This window comes from Ursus americanus, chromosome 13 (genome assembly GCF_024610735.1).
Source record: "Ursus americanus isolate L20-20 chromosome 13, mUrsAme1.1.p, whole genome shotgun sequence".
NCBI lineage: Eukaryota > Metazoa > Chordata > Mammalia > Carnivora > Ursidae > Ursus > Ursus americanus.
The window spans coordinates 34057361-34081281 of record NC_142139.1 but is presented as its reverse complement, the minus strand read 5'-3'; the positions used below and the strand labels follow the sequence as shown (position 1 = coordinate 34081281).

Here is a 23921-nt window from a genome sequence, read left to right as displayed (position 1 = left end):
TATGGAAGACAAGTAAACTTTTTAAGTGAAGGCTAGTGAGTCCTTAGGCATAATTTTAGGCAGAGAGAACAAAAGGGAAAGTCTGTCATACACTTACGTAATACCACTCCTATTTAAAACTCAGACATATAAGATATAAACTAGTTTTTTTCATTATAATGAAATTAACTTTTTATTTTTGAATGCTTATTGCATGTAGTTAGCATTAATATGAAGAACATGTTTAAATGTGACCAAGGCTCTCAATGAGAAAACAAATGACTACTTTAAAGATTGTCCTGCTAGAGATAAAGGTGTACACATTCTTGGGTAGAGTCTGCGCTTTTCAAACTTTCTCTTGCTTTCATTTAAGTGAATAAACAAGAACAGATTTTAATATGCATATTACATACCTAGCAAAGGCACCCTAACAGACTCATGTAAATATTCAAAGTATAAAAAAAAGGGACAATATTACTCTTTAGGTAGTCTACAGCACATTAGTCATACTATTATAACTAAGGACAAATTAAAACATGTCATACTTGTTTACCGAAGTTAATTAAATTGTACACCATGGAGCTCAACGTCAATGGAAAGAAAATGTGAATCTTAAAGCCACAGGGTGCAAAATATTCCGAAACTATATGTTACAAAAATACAAAACCTTATCATTAAATATTTCATATTCTTTGAACTTGTTGGAGGCAGTTCCCTACATACATCTGGTATCCTTGTAGATTTGGAAGCAAACTCTATAGCGACTCACTAATAAACAGGATCAATGGATGAAATTGAACTAGAAGTTTTACAGAAGCCTTTCAAAATAAAGGGAGGACCGCGGGTTGTGTAGCTGTGTTTCCTACAGGGCTGCAGTGACCCTTTTTTTGGAGCAGTCATAGCTTGCAGCTTAGAAGTTACTAAGTCAGTCTCTTGGACGCCATTGTTTCTGGTGATTCAGCAGTGTTTCCTGATGCATACTTTACTGGTCCATCATTTTCAAGTATCTTGGTCTATACGTCTTACAAATGAAAGTGGACATAAGCAAGAAACTAGTAGTAGGTGAACATTGACAAAGCACCACCTAATTAGGTATTGTACCCACGGAAAGCTTTAGTTGGGTTGCTTTGCAACTCTGAATGGCCCTAGGATATGACACAGCTGAAAGCTCAGTAATAAAAAGCATGGGGAGAAGGGCAGGCAGAATTAAATATTAAGAGCCTGGACTCTGATTCAGAGCAGGCTTAGCTGCCCCATGAGCAGTGAATGTCTGCTTTCTGCGTGGATAGCCCAGTCCACGCTCTCTTCCTCTAGTAAGAACACCAACTTTCCTCCGGAGCACTACCCCTTCCGCGCTTGGGGTGCAGTGCTTTGGACTTTGCTGATCTCTGCCCCCAGCTCCGGAGAAGAGCATGTGGCCCACGCCTGGCCAATCATAGCAGCACATGTTCTGAAATCCATGAGTGGCCTCAGTTACAAGACTTAGGTTGAACCTCTTAGGAAAAAGCAGCTCCTACTCCTCCGAATTTGCTAAGCTGGTGAGCCTGGGGCTGCTGCGGTCTGTGCCACAGAAGAAAGTCTGCCCAAGAATGAAGCTAGCACAAGGGAAAGCCCCAAGTCAAAACAGGGGAAAGCAAAGCCGAGAGTTGTTTTCTTTTGGTTTTGGATTAAGCCCGTTTGAACTGAGTTTCTGTTTTTCCTAGGATCTTCTCCCTTTGCATGCATTTTTCAATTCTTTCTAGATTCAATTCTTAAATTGCCCTGCCGTCTGGATGAGGAAGAGCTCCCAAATCCCCTACAAGGGGAAGTAGAGCAGTCATAGCACCTGAAGAAGCCAATTGGTTACAGAGAAGCCTGCCACATCACTGGGGGCTGGCCATAATTGTCCTCGTTGTCTACCACAGAAAGAAACTCTGAATCTTTCACTGAGTACATAAGACCCTTTATGAGTACTGTGCCTTGCCCCAGTTTACATGTCTAGCTTTATCTCAATCCCCATGATGTTTCCTGCGTAAAAGCCTCTTGTCTCTTTTCTGCCAATATCTTTCAAGCGTTGTTCCCTGTGTACCAGGTAATTTATTGTTTCCTTTCCCTCATTAGATTTTTCTCATAACCCTATTGCTTTTCCTGCCCACCATCCATCCCTTGTGGTCGGAGCACTCTGATTTTCATGTGGGGAACTGCCTTCCATACTCCAGGCCTTGTGTTTTGGGTTGGGTTCCAAAGATGGATCCTGTTCAGGACCTAAGACATATTATGAATTGTCTCCTGGTCCATGTCCAATGGTAACTGAATAGCAAGTCTCCAGACAATGACAGTACTGGTTAAAATCATCAAGATACTTTAACATAAAATTTTTGTTGAAGCAAAACAAAAACAAACACACAAACAAATAAAGACCACCTAGCCATATCTCAGCAGGTGCAGACATGAGGACAAACAAACACTTTGGTAGGATTAACATAAGCAAACAGACCAAGACAGTCTGAATGCTAGTGTCTTCACATCTATCATCTATTTTGTTCTAACTCATGTTTCCAAATTCAGTTCAAAATTGTGAGTTTGCCATTTTCTCAAGTAAAATCTTAGGGTTATCAACAAGTTACATCGACACTCGACTTTACTGTTAGTATGTTTCCCGGATCCAAAGATAAACAATTGGGGGTGGGATGCAGGGAAGAGGACATTCTGTGCTGAAATTTTTGGAAGCACATGCCGGTGTAGTCCTAACATTAGTGTCACCAATTTAATATTGTCTCCATCACTTAAAGATTCCTTTCCGTCTGTTGACAACTCTTTTACCATTGAGTTTCTCTCCTGGGTGGCATTTAAGCTATATTTAAAACTTACACCTTGTTTATATATGCTCTTGAGCCAGAACCTTTGATTTACAGGAAGGAATTTGCTGATCTCTTTCCTTCCCCACTAAAAAATTACTAATGTTACAGTAATTGTGTCTACGACTGTTATTGTTGATCTCCTCAAAGGGTTGGTACCGAATGCAAAGCTTAGATAGCTTGGCTTTGCTTGTGCTATAATCCGAAATAAAAGTCAAAAAGATGATAGAAATATTCTACATTTAGTCTGTGAATTTACACTTATATACATAAACACCGTCTGATTAAAAATTAGGTGTGTCATTTTGGAGAAAAGCAATATTTCATTCAGCCACACAGGATTCTGTTACATATATGTATACATGTAAGTATGTATATATGTAAATATGTAAGTATTACATATGTTTAAACCATGTAGAACACTTACAGTCAATAAAACTGAACAGTGAAATACTTTTCTTGAGGGAAGAATTAAAAATACTGGCCCATTAACTGTCATCCAAAACTAACGGGAAAAGAAGAGAAATTAGACATTCATGCAACTAAAACATGAAAATCTGGGTCAACCAAGTTATGCCCTGATCATTAATGAGAAATTAATGATACTTTGTATTTTATATCTTGTAAAAAGGCATTATTTCTCAATGTTTCCAGTCTAATATAGGCAGTCTAATATTTCTTCCTCCAAAACTGAATCTAAATTCCTCTGTTTAATAATGTCAATGTACATTATTATTCCAAAAAGCACAATAAAAGCTTTCTCATGATGGAGACAACAACAAAAAAAATTGACAAGACTTGTTTTTAATCACTATTTTGTGAAAAATTAAATGTATTCTGATGCAATATTGTTATTCATCTTTAATAACTTATAAATTTTCAAGTGTCACAATAAATTCAAATTAGCAAAATTATGGGATTAAATTTTCTACAGTGTTTTCCAAATGTCACCCAAGGCAGTCATAATTTAACTATGAATCTGTTTTGAACTCATTTATATTTCAACTCATTAAATGTTTGGTATTTAAAATTAAATTGTAATGAATTATAGAAAGGGAAAAAATTAAATTGTGGAAATAAAAAGCTTACTGGCATGCTTCATCTGGAAGTTCAACAACAAATGTGTGGCTAAGACTAACTTACGGGTACAGGGAAGGTCTCACTTTTCCTATGATATCCAACAATGTGACTAAGTGCCTCCCAGAAATTTAGAATTAGAAATGCAGAGGTTAGATAAAGTTAAAGGTCATCCCCCTACAGGCAAGAGGGGGCCAGCTCCCTACCAAGTTTCCAGCAGACCTGCTTCCCTAGGGCACATCATAAAAGTAATTTACTGACAACTCACCTTACCAGGGGTCACTGGGGGCCTCAAGTCTTCTGGAATTCACTTTTAAGAAGCATGATTAAGTGGGGACAACTATTGGCCCTAAAGTATTTATGCTGAGAACAAATGTCTGTCAGAATTAAATTCTTGGTGTGTGGTGGTTTCAGACTGAAAAAAAGATGTGTGGCCTGATGAAAAGCACATATATTCTATTCACCAAATTAAATCTTAGAATGAATATTGGTTAATTGATTTATTAGGTTTTAAAAAAATACTCCAGAAATCCAAATAGACAACACAGCCTAATAAAGTGGAGAATGGATTTACCAAGTTAGTTAAACCCTTTTCAATCTTTTCTAGTCCAGTTTTGTCTTACGTTGGAGGAACAAAAGCATTCACATTATTTCAAAGAAAAATGAAAATGTCATTTAAACCGAGCCAAGGAAGTTGACTTTAAAATTTTTGCAAGAAAATCGATGTCCCAATTAAAACAAATCTCCAGCTTTTCATGTTTTTGATAGTGTTGACATGAAATAATTGGTTTAATATCAGGTTGAGATGGTTAAAAAATTACTAACGGTTAAAAGTGTGCGTTGGACAAAATTGAAGCAGATTATCTGACACTGCGTGTGGGATACAGCTCTAATCTCTACAGTGCGTGGAAGCGAAGCTGGTAATTTCAATTGCACAGCGCACATCTCAGTAATAACAGGGATGAGCCATGCAATTTCAAGGAACACCCACAATGAAAATTATTCTTTCCAAACAGAGAATTGTTTTGGAATAAGTTAGGTGAATTGGCTCCATGGGATTTCTCTCAAAGAAGCACAGCACTGAAATCCTCACAAGTGCAAGTAAAATGATCAAGCATTACCCTCTTTCCCTTTTCCATTTTTCACATCTAGTTTATTCTATCCACAACCAAATTAAGTTTTGTAGATTCACGGGCAGGTAGAACAGGAGATCGATTTTTGCCAGCTCAATTCATAGCCTGAAGGCCTGGTTAGTTCAATGAGGTTCAGTTGCCAACAACAAAGAAGAAACGCACTGAATCTATCTGGGAATGTTCTACTCTTGAGAGTGAATTACGAGTACTTTATAAGTAAGGTCACTTACTTGTGATTAAAATAGTTAAAAATTCCCTGCAACAACATTTGCATATCCTTCTTATTAGAGGTCCATAGTTTCATAGTCTTGTTATCACTTTAATCCTCTCGACTTCAAGATACCTGGATTTGGCCTCTTGTAGGCTAAATCTGGGTATAATTATACTTTACAAAAATAATCCTCTGACCCTTTTTCTCCACTTAAATTTGCATTTCCCAAGGAGGTATGCACGTGTGCGCACATACAGTATTTAGTTGTGGTTACTATTTTCAGGAATTATCATTTACAACTGGCATAGAGTGAACCTCTTCTTTATATTACCACGACTGATATTTTCCTGTCATTTACAACCTTTCAGGGAAACCCATTAAATATCCTACATTGTTAATGTGTCAAGTTTGAAAATTTGCACGTTAAACCTATGGGAAAGGAGGAATAAATTCAGTAAACAGCATATGTAAAAATGTTTATATTTAATAGGGTAATTTTTAAATTTTTTAAAAGATTTTTTATGTATTTATTTTTTTAGAAAGCAAGACAGACATTAGTGGTTGGGGAGGAGGGCAGAGGGAGAAGGAGAGAGAATCTTAAACAGGCTCCACACCCAGCATGGAGCCTGATGTAGGACTCGATCTAACGACTTTGAGGTCATGATCTGAGCTGAAATCAAGAGTTGGAGGGTTAACCAACTGAGCCATCCAGGTGCCCTAATAAGGTTAATTTCTAAATATTCCTCCGAGTACTGACCCACCTAAAGTTGGAACTAAAAGGAACCTCACCTATCATTGATTCTCATTTACAGGTGAAAAATTGAAGTTTGAGTGGTCAATGGCCCATGGGCACAAAGCACATTCGCAGCAGAGCTGGTGCCAGAGGTCAGTATTCTATATCCCTGCTTCACCTCTACCCCTATATCCCTGCTTCCTCTCTGGTCCATCCTAGTCTACTCTCAACAAGGCTGCTATTGATCTTGTTTAAATAGTTTGTCAGATCATGTCAGTCTTCTGTTCAAAATCCTCCAGTGAGTCCCCGTTTCATTCGAAGTAAAAGCCAAAGACCTTGGAACATGTTAAGACCCTACATGAAACAATGCCTGCTTCCCATCCCCACCGACACACAGATGCACAACTCTGTGACCTCACCTCCGAGGTCTCTTCTTCCTTCACTCAGCTCCAGACTGGTCTCCTCCTCAGCCCACTTTAAGGTCATAATCTACCTGCACCTTCAGACTTGTAAGTTTGAAAACTTACCACCCTGTTATCCCTACACACTAAAGACATTATCCTGCCATTATTAACTGAAACCTGATGTCTCACTTCATGCTGAGTTACGTAGCTTTTACAAGTTTAACTGGAGTAATGACCACACGGAAAGGTGAGGGCACGTATTTGCCCAGTAAGCTCTGCACTAGCAGACACTGATGGTGTCTCTGCATCAGGACAAAGGAGAAAAAAAATCAGAATAAAGCAAAGTAAGCCCCACCCTCTCTGAGCCTGTGCAAGCGCGAAGCCTCTAGTGCCCGAGTCACACCGATGGCTTCTCTTTCCCATAATTCCCCTGGAAACGGTTGGAGACTTGGACTGCTTTCCATTTCACAGAACCTGGAGCTGGAAAGGATCTACGGTATCATTTAGCCTAGTCCTCTGACTTCAAAGATGAGGACGCAGAGATCCCAGAAATTTAAGCAGACTGGTCCAAGTCCCATAACCACGGGCAAAACTCGTCCCCTCGTCTTGGCAGTGGATGGCCACGCAGTGAGGTGGGATATGACAGGAATGTAACACATTAGGGATCAAAGGTGTTGAAAATTGATGCTGTCACCAGAGGTGGTTTCCTTAGTAGTGCCGGTAATAATTATTTACCAGGGAAGACGCTCACCTAGTCAGTCATGTCCAAAAGTTGTGTTTTGTTTTTGTTTCTGTGCAGAAGTTTTGTATGTATTGACATTTAATCAAAACCAAAATCTTAAAATAGACCCACACCCACACACCCATACCCACCCCCACACACTCATACACAAACTGCCTTGGACAAGGAGACATTGTCTTTAGGTTGCAATTAAGGAGTTATGTCAACTATTGGGTAAATCTTTTTGGAGCTAGCCACATTACTGCGAGTCACAAAATCCTAAGATCAGCCCCAGGTGACACGCACAGAGACCCTGGGTGTAAATACATTATTGATGTCATGGGGTGAATCTGATCTTCCCAACCCCTGGAGATTTAAACAGAAGTTTTAATGGTGGTTAAAAGGGAAGAAAACCACAGCAGACTGGATAAGAGAGTACGAGCTACGTGGCTTTTTCAACCTCAGGTCATAGGCTTGAGTCCAGTGTAAGGTTAGGAATTGATAACTTATGACAGATGTTTGGTGACCTGTGTATGGAGGGAAGTCAGTTCAAGTTTTGTTTCACCTTTTCTGAACAGGTGTGTTCACATCTATCCAACAAAGATGTTTGAACTGTGAGAGCCTCATCACCAATTCTTTCATAGAAAGCCCAAGATTTAATGGGAATTAAATTTGGTTATCTTTTTATCCTTTTTAGAGTAATGCTTTCTCAATTTTTTCTAACCTCGTTGTCACTGTGTACACTTTTAGGAATTTTTTTGAACAGTTTCAAACTGTTGGCTAAGGGTTCTTAGAATAGATGTGTTTTCCCTACCTAGAAATAGCCTGAGGTCAGATGTAATTTTATTTAAGTGATTTTATTTATTTGATCCATTGGATCAAAGGTGTGTTAGGATAGGAGGCTGGTTTAGAAATAGCTTATTAAAATTTTTTTAAAAAGTAAAAAATTTAGCTACTCTTAGAGAGCCAGAATATTTGATATTTGGATATTTGAAAGGAATATTCTTTGGTCAAGAATTTTTTTAACAATATGTAAATTTTTAAGATCCTTTTGTCATAATGTTTTATTTTTATATTAACTTCAGTTTATTGGGTTTGGTTCACAATCAGATTAAATAATTTTAATTGCTAGCAATGATAGAATTAATTAAATTCTGTGATGTTCTCTTTTTCTGTTCTTGTCCTACTACAATGTGTATGATAGAGTAATTAGCACATATTTTATCGTAAATAACTATTTTTTACATATTTTCTGTGATTTGAAATTTAGGCATGTGGAATTACACATTATTTTAAAATGAGTAAATGGATGAACTTAAAATTAAATTGTACATGTCATGCCCAGATAGAGTAAAATGGAAATTCACTGACTAAAGGATTCAAATTTTACCTCCCCTTTGATGGTAATTGTGACCACACGTGTTGTCACCTGGCATCACAAAGTCATGCTGAGATAGACAATTAGACAGTTTAGAAAAAGATTTTCTCAAGCTTTTCTCATTATAATACATTACAGAATGGCCTCAATAAATAGCACTTTATTTTTCAAAGCCAATTTTGATTGCAAAGTCCAAAGCTGATTTACTATCTAGGCAGTGATCCAGTTTTTAAAAACACTTTATAGGGGCACCTGGGTGGCTCAGTCGGTTGTGCGTCCAACTCTCGATTACAGCTCAGGACATGATCTCAGGGTCATGAGATTGAGCCCCACATTGGGCTCCACACTGGGCATGGAGGCTGCTTAAGATTCTCTTTCTCCCTTTCCCTCTGCCCCTCCATCCCGCCCCCCTCTAAAAAAAAACAACAAATAAAATAAATAATAAAAAAAACATTTTATATACGTCCTCAGTTCTCATCACCTTGACATTATGATAGTTGAATATAATCGCAGACTTTACAGACTTAAAAATAACTCAACTAAAAGTCAATTGATGAATGCTACCAAGAAATAAACTAAACCGTATTGTACTAATTGATAATATATTTACTGTATATGATTATTATATACTATATAAATAAATCTATTTATTATATAAATGTAAAAATTAAAGAAGTCTGTTAAAAGCAAAATGCTACATAAACAAGAGGGAGATGGTTGAGGTCATTCCATTTATATATTCTTGTTCCTGATCTCCAACACATTTCACTGATGTTTGTGGTTGCTCTTGTTTAACTTTGAAGTTTACCTTTAAAGTTCTCTCTTCCCTGACTTCATGGTACATTTTACTGATCTACTTAAAAAAAAAAATTTGTGGAGTAATATGCTCTCTACGTCATGACATTACATGTTACCTTCGTCGCAACTCTGCCCAACTGCTTCCCTCCCAATCCCGAGATCCTACATCTGTGCTTCGAGCAATAGTTGCTGGTGGGCAAAAATATGTGCCTTCTTAGTTTTCAGTCGCAGTATATTTCCTTTGCAAATCCTACAATTTATTAACTCTATGGCAGATTGACACAAACCATGTTCCAAAATAAACACACAAAAAGACCTTCATTACTATAATATCCAGGTTGAGAAAAACTACTATGGAAACACGGAAATTCTAGTGAAAGGCTGCTGCCGTGCTCGGAGTCGCCGCACTGGGCTTCATCATCCTCAGGCATGTGCTCTGAGAAACCCCAGGACTGGGGGGTTTTGCATCACGGACGCAGGTAGCAATGCCATCCACCTACTATCAAGCACTGATGTTGTAAAAGCGAAGGTTTTGTCTTTCTCTAGTTACACACCGAAACAAAAATATGGTCTAGGTTTTCCTTTTTGAATTAAACAAAACTCACACACATACATCAATATCATTTTGTTTCCATGGGTCTGCCATGTAATTTTGGTGCCATTGCTACCCCTATCCCAGAATTTCCATAAGTTATCATTCGATCCCATATTAAGGGGGCTGTTACATACCAGGGCACATCGTTAACAGCGGCCCCTGGAGCCTGTGGGCCATTCTGGGGGCTGGTCTTGTTTTCCCTCCTTCCCGCCCTTTTCATGTTAGTATGACAGATGATAAGAGTTAATACTTACAAAGCATTTCGGATTCATGTGAGATTGTACATGCAAAGTGTTAGGTGCAAACTTTAATTATCTCTGTTCTGCAGATGAAGAAACTAAAACTAGAGAGATTAAATCACTCCCCTAAGGCCGAACCACCAGCACGCAGCGTGGCTGCGGTGACTGGGACCCAAGTTTGTATGCTTGACGCTTGATCTAGGCCGTCAGCTTCCTCCCTGTCCTGCCAGCCAGGTCTGGTGCTATGGAGAGCACTGACATCCCCCGTCACCAATCTCTGCTTCTTGAACGTACTTCTCAGTCTTTCCTCCTGTGCAGTCAGCTGCCCAAAGGCAGAGAGCAGGAGAGCACGGGGATTGAGAGCATAGGATCAGATAACTGCCTTGGAAATCTGGCTCTGGTACTTGCTAGCTGTGTTAGCCTGGCCAGTTGGCCTAATTTCTGGGCCTCAGTCTCTTCATCTGTGAAACGGGATATTAATACGTGCCTCACAGGGTTACTGTCAGAATCACAGGGGTCATCTATGTCATGGCTTAACAAAGTGAGTGCTTGAAAAAATGGTGGCTCTGCTTAGGAAGAATGAAGACTGCAGGATACTTGCTAACAACACAGCTTGCTTGAGGACTGTAGTTTGGAGAAAGAAAAGCTATTGAATGTCTCTAAAAGGGAGCGCTAGGCTACTTTCTACCATTTACGGATAGTTTTGTGAAGCCTGCTATTTTCTTTTCGTTAGATAATATAGCTCCTGGAAAGCAATGACAGGTGGTATCAACAATAGCTCTTCTTTCTTCTCTTTCTAGTCAGATACTGTGAGGTGGTGGCAGCCACGTTCGGACAGATGCTTTTTCAAAGTGGCAGAGTCTTTCTCTAGGGTCCAGATTTCTTAGTTTTTCACTTGTTTTAATGATTACCACAGACTTCTGAGATTTATAGGCTCTATTTCCTCTGCCCTTCAAGTCTTAGATAAATATAAAGACATTAATGTAAAAACTTTCCTCACCTCAGCTGTGACTTATGGGACCTAAAATGCAGGAGAAGGCAGGCCTTTCTCTACTCAACTGCAGGGACATTACATCTGCCACTTCAGTTTCTGCTTCAGTAAAAAACATGATGCATGATGGAAAATAATTTATAGATTAAACTGGTTTATACTGGCATGCACCATATATATGCACATTTATGTTGATTAAAATGTTTTATCAATAGGATTGCAAATGCCAAAATAAAGAAATAAGAATGCCAGGAATGAAAACTAACTTAAACCAAACACAAAATGACACTGACATTATTTCACATCACCAAGGGACTCTTTGCTTTACATAAAATAATTGCTCCATGGACGCTCCTAGTAGATTTGAAATGAGGTTCAACGTATTTAAAAATTAAAAACATTTTTTTTCACAGAGTACAGGGCATTCTGATGTAAAGTGTTAGTGACACTCAATAAAAAAAAATAGTTGCACTTAATGCCATGTCATTATTACTTGATATAAAAAAAATAACTGTGGCCCCAAATTTTCTTGCAGATGCACATTTTGCTTACATTTTAACTTAATGGTTTGGAACCAGAGTGTTAAACTATAAAGAAAGAGAAGGCATTCAAAGTTTTTATTTGGGGGCAGACTATTTAACTTTCTAGCCACTTTTAGAATGAAGCTATCTAATGGTTATTTCCACCACTCACAGCAATTCTCTTCTAATGCAGTAATCCGATTGACCCAAAACTTCAAAATGCCATATCTACACAAACATTTTAGGATGGTGATTCTTCTACTGCAATATTTACCAAATATATTTCACAACCCTCCTTCAAGGAAACACATGCTTTCTTCCAACCCAAAGTACGCTCAAAAGCAGACTTCTAATGATTTTCCGAGGAAGTATTTGACACACGGTCCAATCATGGGCATACGTATTTGTATGCATGGTATAATATATCCACTACTACTTTTGATAAGCAAATTATGTTTTCTTCTGCTCTGACTTATTTCACTCAAGCAAAACTATACTAACATTCCATGGGCTGCCATAAGATAGCAGTTGAAGGCAGAGGAAAACATGAAAGGTTGGGTCTCTGACAAACTGCAGAGAAGTAGGACATCAGCACCAATGGGTTGATGAGCACTTGGATTTCATTAAACTTTCGATGCTCATAATTATGCGTGTGATTTACAAGCATGTGAAATCAGAGGCTGCCCCACTGGGGCTTGCCCCGGCACACCCTGCGTCCTCCTCCACATGCTCCCGTGGCTCCCGGGCGCCCGGGCCACTGTCTCTCAAGAGTCCCACCTCAATGGGCTCAGTCACCCGGACAATCAGCAGCTTTCAGCCTTATGTCCTCTCCTCCCCTGGTAAAAGGATTGCTTCAAAAAGCATCTTTTGAAATGAGGATCCAAGTAGATAGAGAAGGACAGGAGTCCAGTCACACTTGTTCCAATGATAGACAAGTCTTTCGGCTTTGTCTGCTGCACGCTGCTAGCCAAAAGGACTGCTGTGGGTGTGAGCCTCTCCGTCTTCTGGCCGCTCATGAGAACGGAGTGGCAGAGAAAGCTGCGTGTTGGTTTCCTTGAGAGGCCACCCTGTAGGTAACAGGTGCGGGCTTGTCCTTCCTGCACACACACAAAGCTAAGGCTGACTTTCAGATCCTTAGTAGTCAGAAGTTTAGTAAAATTACACTAGAATAACTTTTGGTGTCCTTGTCATTTTTACAAGGGTTTACACATGTAAATGCAAACTACATATTTTAGGAACAGGAACAATATTTTGCCAACTAGCTGAATACCAGGTTCCAAAAGGAACAAGAACAGGAAAAATTTATAGGCAAAGCAATTGTCCAATTAGAATTGCTGAGATTTTACAATACTGTTTTTCAAAACTTTATATCAAGAATCTTATATGGTGCAAAAACGATCATTTTCTCCCTGGAAGTGGACAAGTAATATGTATAGGCCAAGTAAGTGACCAAAGGTACAGGGCAAATGACAACTAGTATTCAAGCATTTGCTCCCCGTGGACATTTCAGTAATAGCACTTGGGCATAGTCTGGGCAGAGAAAACGGGTCTCATTCAATGTGTAACTGATCCAGGGGTTTGATTTAGTCTAGATCAGTGCCTCTTAAATTGGTTACACATTGAAATTGCTTGGGAAAGCTTTAAAATCACACCAATGCCTAGGTTCCAATCCCAGACAGTGCGATTTAATCTGGGCAGCAGAATTTTTGAAAGCTCTCAGGCAATTATATGGTACAGCCATTTCTGAGAACTACTGGCTTGTCATTCCCAAGGACCTCAGATAGGTAAAGCTGGTTCTAGCACTTGCCAGAAGGTCTGATTCAGAATCCAGATATAAGCTCAATTTAAAGATTTCAAACTACCAGTATCTTAAAGAAGTTTTTACCCTGGGAGATCGATAGCATGATTTTTAAAGTTTCTCCCTTTTGGGATAAAACAACAACAACAACAACGCATGTGCACACATACACACACATACACACTCACAAATGAAGATTTTAAAGACTGCTCACGAGTTGAACACTTGGATCGTTCTTCAGTGTATCAGTGGTCAGCTTATACAGTGCACGATAATAAAAAATCTATCAAATCATTACATACTCTTAAGACATTTTTCTGCCTCACTCTCTCACTCTTTACTTGGCAATTTCACAAAGCTCAGTCTTCTAGGATTTGAGCTGTTGTGAATGGGATCATCTCTTCCCAAATGAATGGCAGTTTAAATTCATATGGCATAAGAATTTATTCCATTAATCCAACTTCACAATTTATTTCCTAGAGCAAAGAAAAGTCAAATCTTTAGCTTGTGTTTTACATTTTTGCATAAACTTTGGTTTGGTGAGACACAGATAATCACGTGTACTAAAATCTCCTACAATATAGGCAACACAATATGGATGTTTAAAAATAAGACATCATATTTTTAGCTTTAGACAGGGCCACTTAGGGAAGAGTTAAGTTCCTTGGATGATTGGCTATGTTGATGGCACTTCTCTGAAGTAGCTTTAAGAATCAGAGCTGGTATAGGCTCGAGGATACCAACCAAGTCCAACTTCTTGCCACAAAAAGGTCAACCCTTTACCAGGGGACAGAAATTCCTGTTGATTCTTCATTGACAATTAGCAGAAATGGAATTCCCGATTCCCTTACAGCAAGCACTAGCTTTCGGAAACTCTTGTAATCAGGAATTCCTCTTTATGTTTGATTTAATATACTCAAACTGATCATTAATTAATATCATGGAGGGATCTTCACTGCAGTCTGTCTTGTTTTCATTTCAAACATATGAAGGTTAGGTTTAGTATACATTATTAATTTCTGGGATCTGAGTATTGCAATCAATACTTTAGTCAGTTAAAAAACCTTTATGCCCTCTCTTAGAATTTTTAAACTGAAAGCATAGAGAAGTGATATACATAATAATTTATGAAAATGCTACTTGTATTATTTATGTAAAATGATTGTTGACAAACACAGAATACTGCCATGAACACTCTAACTATTCATATATCAAGAAGCCTGAAAAAATTACTGTGAAATAGGTGTGAAAATTTTTTTGCTTCACAAGTCTCTGAGGGGCATATCACAAAAATCAATGGTATGATCAACTCATGAATGTGTTGGCATCTGCCCCATCATACCAACAGTAGCCTCTTCCAACGCTTCCAATTCGTGACTTGTGAGGTAAGTTTCATGGCGCCTAAGATAAAGGACAGTTGTAACATCACCCACCTGAGGTAACAAGGCTGTGGTCTCGTTACTCATTATACAGTGTACACTCAACTACGCCGTGATAGGTTCCTATCTTATCGACGTCGCTAATCCCAAACTCCAAGAGAATTCAAATATCGCACTTTAAAAAATATGTTATGGTATGTATTCTACAAATGTAGAATCATGGATTTTGAAGTTTATTTGAAGCCCTCAAAGGTCTGGAACTGTCCTAGGAAACAAGGCACAAAGGGGGTTCTACAGAATTTCCAGAGGCCTGTAGAATATACCCACTGCAGACTCATGGCACTGTCATAACCTGGCTTATACAATTTTATTGCGTGATGAAATGTCTCGAGGTAGGAGAAGATAAACTTTCATTCACTATCCTAATGAATGGGCATAAGTTGAAACAGAGGCACTCTGAGAGAACCCTAATTAAAAGGCTGTCATTCCCTAGGCAAGAAAATTGAAGTAGAAACGAGAACATCAGTGCTTTACTGCTTACAACAAAATTGAGCCCATTTCTTACACCTACATTTTATCATGCATTATCTTTTTAATACATACATATATATATATATATATATATATATATATATATATATATATCTTTTAAGATTTTATTTATTTATTTGACAGAGAGAGAGAGACAGCCAGAGAGAGAGGGAACACAAGCAGGGGGACTGGGAGAGGAAGAAGCAGGCTCCCAACAGAGGAGCCTGATGTGGGGCTCGATCCCAGAATGCCAGGATCATGCCCTGAGCTGAAGGCAGATGCTTAACGACTGAGCCACCCAGGCGCCTCTAATACCAATATTTTTATTCAAATAATATTTAAAAGCTGTATGTTAACTCTTTCAAATATTTGAAAATACATTCTAAAGCCATTGGCAATGTGTATCATGGTTTACGTCCTTCATCTCAGTAACGCTCTTGCTACAAAGGGACATTAAGGAAGTCATTCATAAGCAGGTTAAATAATACACACAAGAATGATAAATCACATTATTTACACTGATAAAAAGAAAATACTGGAGTCACTCTAAATGTCTCATAATTAGGAATTGGAATGCCCAGAAGAGATAAAAACTAAGTTTTTGAGAAAAGTTTTCAAATCTGGTAACATACTCATGACATATCGTTATGTCAAAAAAAAGAAGGCTAAAAAGATGTATATATGGTTTGATTTCAGTTTTATTTTAAAGCTGCTTAGGAGAAAAGCAACAAGAAAACATGTTCTTGTATGTTTCTGCATTTATTAAAATGGACCTGTATTACCTTTGCAGTCAGGATCAATTCATCTAATTTTAATATAAAAGCTGGAAGTATATCAAAATGTTAATAGTGGTATTCTTTAACTGATGAGATTATAGGTGATGATTTTTAAAATCCATTCCCCAATTTTTTCTTTCCTAGAGAGTACATATAACCTTCACAGTAAGAAAAATACACTGCTAGTGAGTAATGCACTTGCTGTTGTATCTTAATTCTTTGCTCTTTAGGTACCACTGGCAGTGAGTGATCACAACACAGTTCAAAATGTACTTATTAAAGTCTTCTGTGCAAAACACTAATGCTCCAACTTAAGAGACTTTTGGTGATTTGTTGTGAATTCTAATGAAAACTTTTATTGGGAGAAAGTTGAAACTACTGAGTTAAACAGATCTTCCAAATGATCTGTGTGTTGGTGCTGAAGTTCTTTTCCATAAAGGACCACACGTGCCATAAAGTACTTCTCTTATGCAGGATGTCTTGGTGACACAGTCACAACACACAACTGAATTTGGGTGGTACCAACGATATGGAATATAGAATCCCTGTATTCTAACTGGATCATTCTAATCATTTTACATGGGAGGTAATGAATCGATATCAGGAATATACTTCTGTTTTTTCCTGACTTGTTTCTGGTTTTGCTGTTCTTACCTTTGCATAGAGCTCAACAAAGCAAGAAGGAGCTCATTTCTATATGAGTAGAAGAGTATAAATCCTCCTTGGCCTTTTTGCCCCAGGTAAGAAATAAAGACAACCAGTTCTTCTCCAATCCTACTGTTACTTTGTCTCATTCTAAATTAGTCATGAGCTATTGAATGTGCCTCATTTTAAAATGCCACAGTTTCCTTTACAGCTTCTTATTGCTAAGAGTATGTTATGCTCTCATCAAACAACCATGACGGTAATTTTATTTATATACTACTAGATTATTTAACGTAAGAATTCAAATTGGAGAAGTGAGAAGGAAGGCAGCATAAGCATATGTAATATAAAAATGGCCAACTATAGATGAAAACATTTGACTTACCTGTAAAAACATTGTACAAGGAGGGCACCGTAAAAGTAGCATTTTTTTTATGACAGACTCAAAAACAGATGCGGTAAAAGAGTGCTTTGCTATTGCCAAAATAACCAAAAGACCTCTTTGTTTCTACTAGCAAGTGCTGATACACAATTCTAAGTATTACTGTTAAACAACATTTAAACACATACTTTGAAAAACCAAGAATTATTTTAAATGTGCAAGTTACATAAGGAAAGCATGTCAAGATATCAGCCTGAGAGCACGGCTTAAGAGTCACCAAATAACATTAAAAATTTCATGTCATGGTCCCAATTCAGTTGCCATAATTATTGTCCCCTTAGGTTGTCTCCTTCTGTCCTCCTTAAACATTCTTTCTTTTATTACAAATACTTTCAGCGAGAGCGATACCACTAGAATAAAATTAACATAGCCAGAGCAAAGATAAATAAAATTTAAAAAGCCAACCTTTATTCCACTTTGAACAAGTTTGTGAATGTCCAAATAAGGCTCCTTGAAAATTTCTCCTTCAGGGCTAAGTATCTTCACGTAACCTTCTTTTTCCAGAATGAAGAGACGGTGCGAGCCATCCCCGCTATGCAGGGTACCGACGGGCTGCCGCAGCCCGCTCACAACCTCCTGAAGACAGAAGCAGTTGTGTTTGTGCTTTCTAAACAAATTAAAGAAAACCAGTAAGCTTTTCTTGAGGGGAAGGAGGTAAAAGATGCACTTAGCATCCTTTTCAAAATATATTTCCTCTAGGAATCAAGGGTTTCGAGAATCATGACATGCTGTTAACCCCAAAGTCACAATATGATTCTTTTAAATTCTTTTCAGTGGAACAAATAACCTTCTACCAAAAATTCAAAGAGAGACTCAAAATCAAAATTTTACGTGTCTTAAAATTTTATAAGCTCATCATCTTGTCTTTCAGTGACTATAATTAAAGTTAGCTTTACTCACAATAATTAAGCCTTACAGAAAGGCCCTCAGAGAGAAAGTTCTAAGATCTACTTATAAAACTCTGATTTGCTAATAATAACACTGAGGAATATTTCCATGCTAACAACAATCATAAAGGTCAAGTTTAAAACTATAATCATGAAATTCACATGAATCACAGAGGAGCCAAACTCATAATAAAAGATTAGTAGTCTAAGCATTAAAAGCATTGATGCAAATACGATATTAGAGAAGCAAACTACCAAAAAGAAAAAAAAAAAAAAGCATCTGGAGGGTATAGCTGCTGGAATCAAGCACAGATGATTCACTATCGAAACCACAAGATTTGTCAGTTGGTTTTTTGTTTTTGTTTTTTAAGATTAAAGAGCATTTATCTTTATGACCTGCTGATCTCTTCCACTTTGTCATATTCTTCCATCTGGTCCAGGTAGTTAGATGCTGGTCCTCTGATTTGTTTTCTTGGAAAATCTGGAAAGCACAACCCACCATCTTTTCTTGCATAGTAAAAGCAAAACTCTTCAGCAGTAGTTTGGAGGAAACCTTTAAAGAAATGCAGAAAGACTCATTAGAAATATTTAGGGTCACAGTAAAAACACCCTGTTTGAAAGATAAACTATAGGAAAAGAATTTTTAGAAAGTGTATGAATATTCTGGGAAAATAATAAAAGGAAAGAAAACCACTTTCTTTTGGCTTGGGATTTCCATTTCTTCAACCAAAATTTAAGAATTTCAGTTAAAGTGAAATAATATTGCACTGGCTATTTTAAAAGACTCAAAGGAAATACACATAACACAAATCCAGCATTAATCTTGTTATTGTACGGACTCTGTTTGCAAGCTTCCTCATTTACCCTATGTTGTAAGTTTATCCCATCACTATTCAGCACTTTCTCCCCCTACCATAATAAATAACTTCCTAAGAAGAACATGCTAGAATCAAGAAAGAGATAGGCCGTCAGATGCTTATTTGGGTCATTTTACAATTCTTTTTCTATTGTCACTCACATGTGATTAAATGGTGCATCTAGGGACTATCAATGGTCCTTAGACACTGTAATAAATGACCGACCCACCACAGTGGTGCTAAGAGCAGAGCCTCCATTTTCAAATATGTATGTGCCTTTTCTACACCTCACTTATAGAGAATAATGATTATTTTGTAATACAAGAACTATATTTAAAATGTCCCTTCAGTCTTCTCAATCAGAAAGCTGGCATGCCACCCTCACTGAACAAAAAACAAAAACAAGTCAAAACAAAAATGCAAAACAGACTTGCTTAAAGAGATCTGAAAGATGTTTTCTCTTTTCTTACCGATTGAGAATTTTTATCAAATAAAAACAGCTATATTTACTAAAAGAGAGGAGGACTTTATGAAAAAAAAAAAAAGAATTTTGACATTATTTCACAATGTGAGTTAATAAGGTATTTTGCGGGGGGCATATTCCTAAGACTGCTTCCATATTCTGATTATTTCTGCTCTCAAAGTGTGATATTGCTACCAGAGTCAACCTTATATGATGTCCTAACCGCCTGCTGCAGGTCTCGTATCTTTGACTATGCATAATGTTTTGGTTTTTACCTAACAAATTAAATTACTGTACACATAACAGCTTCATGATAAAGGCACCTTGTGACCCAGTTGATGTTCAGAAGTTGTATAATGGATCCAGGTTTGCAAGGATTGGTAAGAACAAGAATTGGGGACAACCAAGTGAGACTTTTCAGTGGCACATGAAAGACTTAAAGTCTATTTTCTATGAGCTTGACTTAGGTCCCCTCAAACCTAAAGCCAATCTTAGAATTTTGAGGGTCTTGATGTACATTTTGACCTAACTTTCGGGTAAAATGTATCACCCCTAAATTTCTGAGAGAGACTCTTCAAGGCCAGTATGTGACTAGCCTATTGGGAAACATCTTCTCCTTGGAAATCTGGCAAGTGAGAGCAGATGTCCTTGGGAGTGTGTGTGTGTGTGTGTGTGTGTGTGTAGGGGTGGGGGTAGGGGTGAGACTGAAAGGAGGCATGGCAGCTGGGAGGGGTGCTCCATGGGAGGGGCAAGGCAGCTGGAAGGAGGTTATCTTTCTTTGAAAAAATTCAGGGATTAGAAATTGGGGAGGGGAATGAAGGCTGTAGCAGCATTTACTCTTCTTCAGGGATTCACTGTTTATAGAAGATAACTTTTCTCCTCCATTCTTTCCTGGCTAAGCATATAGATGAAAACTGCCCAGTAGTGTTGAACAAGTCTGTTTGATGTAAAAAGAAGAAAAGGAAAACTGTGGTGCTAAATCAAACTTTTTGCAGTTTTGGGCTAGATCTTTTTTTGGGGACACGCACACGCACACACAGCTCCCATCAGGCAGCAAGATCTCTGTGCCAATATTATGCATGCCGGAATACTGTCATACTATGGATATATTTATAACTGAATGTGTAAATGAGAAATTTTGTTTTAACATGATTTTTTGCCTGCAGGATCACAAAAAAATTTCAAAGTGCAATTGAGAAGAAATTTTGAGTTGGCTTTTTAAAAAATATCTGTATTCTAGGATTACAGTCTGCAAACCAATACCATTTTAGGAGAAAATTAACAATGCTGATGGCTGATTCCATTTTACAAGGAGCTGGGGACAACCGTGGAAGTGACAAATCATTTTCAAATGGAACATCTGAAGATTAAAGAGTACAGACTCATAAGCTCTATGGCTCCAGAGGTGTTCTCTTACCAAATTAAAACAAAAACAAAAACAAAAATGGAATTAACAAGGAATTACTCCTAGCTTTTTACGGAATCTGAGTAAGTGTGAAGGAGGGAGCCAACTCGAAAGGCTTTTACATAAAAATACGGGCATTTTCCTCATAATTACAATATTTGAATTGCACATCTACTACTTTTGTTAATACTTTACCCTAAATGATCTGATTTCATGGACAGTGATGAATCAGATATATTTTGCTGTGAAGAGCTAAAAGGGTCCCTGTTTCAGGACAGTGGGCTTACATTTATTGCCAGGGAAGATATAATTTACCAAATGGTACCCTTCTCTTTGGAACAAGACCCTGAAGAGCATTTTACTGGAGGTGGGTGTTTAGTTCACCCTGGATCATCATAGCATGATCAAGTCTACTGATGATGGAAATACACGGATTATTCCAGCAGATGTCTTTTTTAAAATTTCCGATTATGTGTCAAATATCCTGGACCTGTAACTATTCTCCTGGATTGTGATGAATCCAGTCCTACTACACCACAAGGCACCCCATAACATACTGGTGTAAATAAATATTCTCTGTGGACTATTTTAAGCTCTAGCTATTCTCTTGGCCATGTGCGCCAGAGAAAAGTTACTTTTCCTCATTATATATGCTGTTCACCATGATAAGAAAAACAAAAAACAAAACAAAACCCACTGTCAGTAAGGCCTGCACTTGACAGCATTTTCTAATGAAGGTAGTGGACTTTGATGTACCCCTCCATTCTGTCTGGTTTGTTCTCCTGGGGACTCATAAGCCACATGTGCAAGATATCTGACTGGGGTCAGGAGTGGCTATGGACTAGAGAGGCTCAGTGGACTCAAACCCTTGACCTTGGCCTCATTAGCAACAGGATTAAACCAATTGAACTAATTGTATACAGACATTTCGCACTAAATAACTACACTCAAGAGAGGACGGTCTAAGAGTGAGAAAAAGTGTATCATGATACTCCGCGGTTAACAAATGAAAAGAAAGAAGCAAGGCCAACACATGTCCCTTTCGACCCTTTCGACAGAGTGCACTATGCCATCGCCGAGTGAACAGCAAAGCATCTACTCTGCTTGTCATACTGCAGGCAGGAAAACGGGCCGCTGGTGCGAGCAAGGAGCTCCTGTGTGCGTGTGTGGGTTTTTAGGGTTTTTTTTTTTTTTCAAATGCAATTTTGCTATTTTTAGAAGTTTTAAGAATTTACTTCCTTAAGTCAATCCACAACGGGAGAATATTGTGATTCATAAAACACTAGTGTACCCTCACTACCAATTTTTAGCTTTTCTTATGTTTTGAAAACAGGCACACCCTGAATGTTTCTGCATTAAGGTTTCTAAAATGCAGTTATCTTCCAGATGTGCATGGATTCCAAAGGGAACGGTGCTTTCTTAAACTCATGAAGGTGAAGCAAAGGGATAGAGCAATTTATATGTTTACTTCTTGACCTACTGGGCAATGGGGGAAAAATGAAGATGCCTCTGAGATTCTTTTTTTTCCCCTCTCTCAACCCCTTTCCGCATTTGCCCTAGCGGTGGATTTTCCAGTTTTTGATGTGCATGAATAGGTGCATGACCATCATGAGGATGGTCAAATATATTGACTTCTTACAAGAAAGAATCATAGTTTTCCACAGTTCTGAACTCCAGAGGAAAGTAAACCATATCATTCAGTAGAATTTAAGAAGGTGAAAATATTAAAAATTTGCTTTGAGGGCAATTTCTGAAAAGCAAGTATTCCAGAATTGCAGAAAGCCTTCTGTGGTGGGGCAAGGGCTGAGGGGAGGATTACCAGCTTATCTAATCATACTTTAGAAAACGGTCCACTGTGTGCCAGGGAGCAGTCTGGAAACAAATCGATTACCAGAAATCAACACAAAAAGTGTGCTATTACAACTCGCTTTGGGGACAAGTATTTAGAGCGATTATTAGCATTTGACTGATGCGGGGGAAGTCCCCTCTGCTTGTTGCTAGAGCCTGTAGCCTGTCCTTGGAAAGCACCCTCGCTGCCCTCTCCACCCCTGGAGTGCAGCTTTCATCTGGTTATCTTTCAAGGCAGCCTGGGTGGCCCCCAAAAGCACTTGACATCTTGATGCACCTCGGCAGTTTTACATATATACAAACTTTGTAGAAAAATAAATTTGTCATTCGTCACCACATATGTTGATCTGGGGGGGTGAGGTGTCTGCCGCTCTGGCTTCTAAGCTATTTGCCATACTCTCTCTTTTGCTGGATACTGCTTTCTGGTGTTTGTTTTGGAAGCTAAAATAACTTCACGTCTATGGAGACCTTGGGGGTGAGTCCTTAAATCCAGCACAGTTGTATTTATCTCAGGTAGCTAGAGGCAGACAAAAATGGTAAGTGCCCATATTACTTGCAATTTATATTGGTAAGGGCAAACCTTCAGGACTTGAAAAGTGCAGCAAAGCTTTAGGATACCTAATCTGTTATCACTTCTCGGCAGGACATCTAGGCAACCGTGACCTATTCTACTCTGCTTTGGGGAATGTGATAAAGAGGAAGAAACAGCTGGTTCAAGAAAAGCCTTACAAACATGGCGGTGGTTTATAAAGACAAGAATCATATTTTCGCACGAATGGGTTTGGAGACATGTTATGGTACACCAAAGGAAGCAAGCAGTCCTAGTCAAAATGTTTTCTTAGGTTATGAAGAGAGCTCTATAACAGAATAAAAAATGTACACTTTTCTGGGTCAGAGAAAAATGTAAAATATGCATAACAGTTTAAAAAGTTCTCCAAGTGCATCCTACGGTTCTTAAAACTTGTCTTTTCCTTCAATGCCATGTAGTTTTATAAACTGTTAGCTCCAGGAGATTTGTTTGTGTGTGACTCTGCCTAACTAAACAGAATCTGTCTCGTTAAATTCTTTTGTGTCTCTATGTTGATTCTTCCAACTAAAGCAACAACAACCCAAGTTTACAAACTTTTGATGGTAACGGTAATCAAGGTCCAAGAATCTATGTGTTTATCAGGGTCCAAAATAGGTCGTGAGCAGGTATATTTGTGACACTGTCAGCCCACGAACTTCTCTATTTGTCCTATCACTTCCTCGCCACACAACTTTGGTTAAGACG

At 38.2% G+C, this 23921-nt stretch overlaps 1 protein-coding gene across 1 annotated transcript in view; it reads right to left on the bottom strand.

Annotated features, from left to right (window-relative positions):
• Positions 1–23921, bottom strand: part of HHIP (hedgehog interacting protein) — a 95785-nt gene that overhangs the window by 64543 nt on the left and 7321 nt on the right. The window contains exons 3-4 of the mRNA XM_045798903.2: positions 18472–18628; positions 17594–17795 (exon numbers count right to left, since the gene is read on the bottom strand). Coding sequence (XP_045654859.2) covers positions 17594–17795; positions 18472–18628 — 359 coding nt within the window. The remainder of the gene's footprint in view (positions 1–17593; positions 17796–18471; positions 18629–23921) is intronic.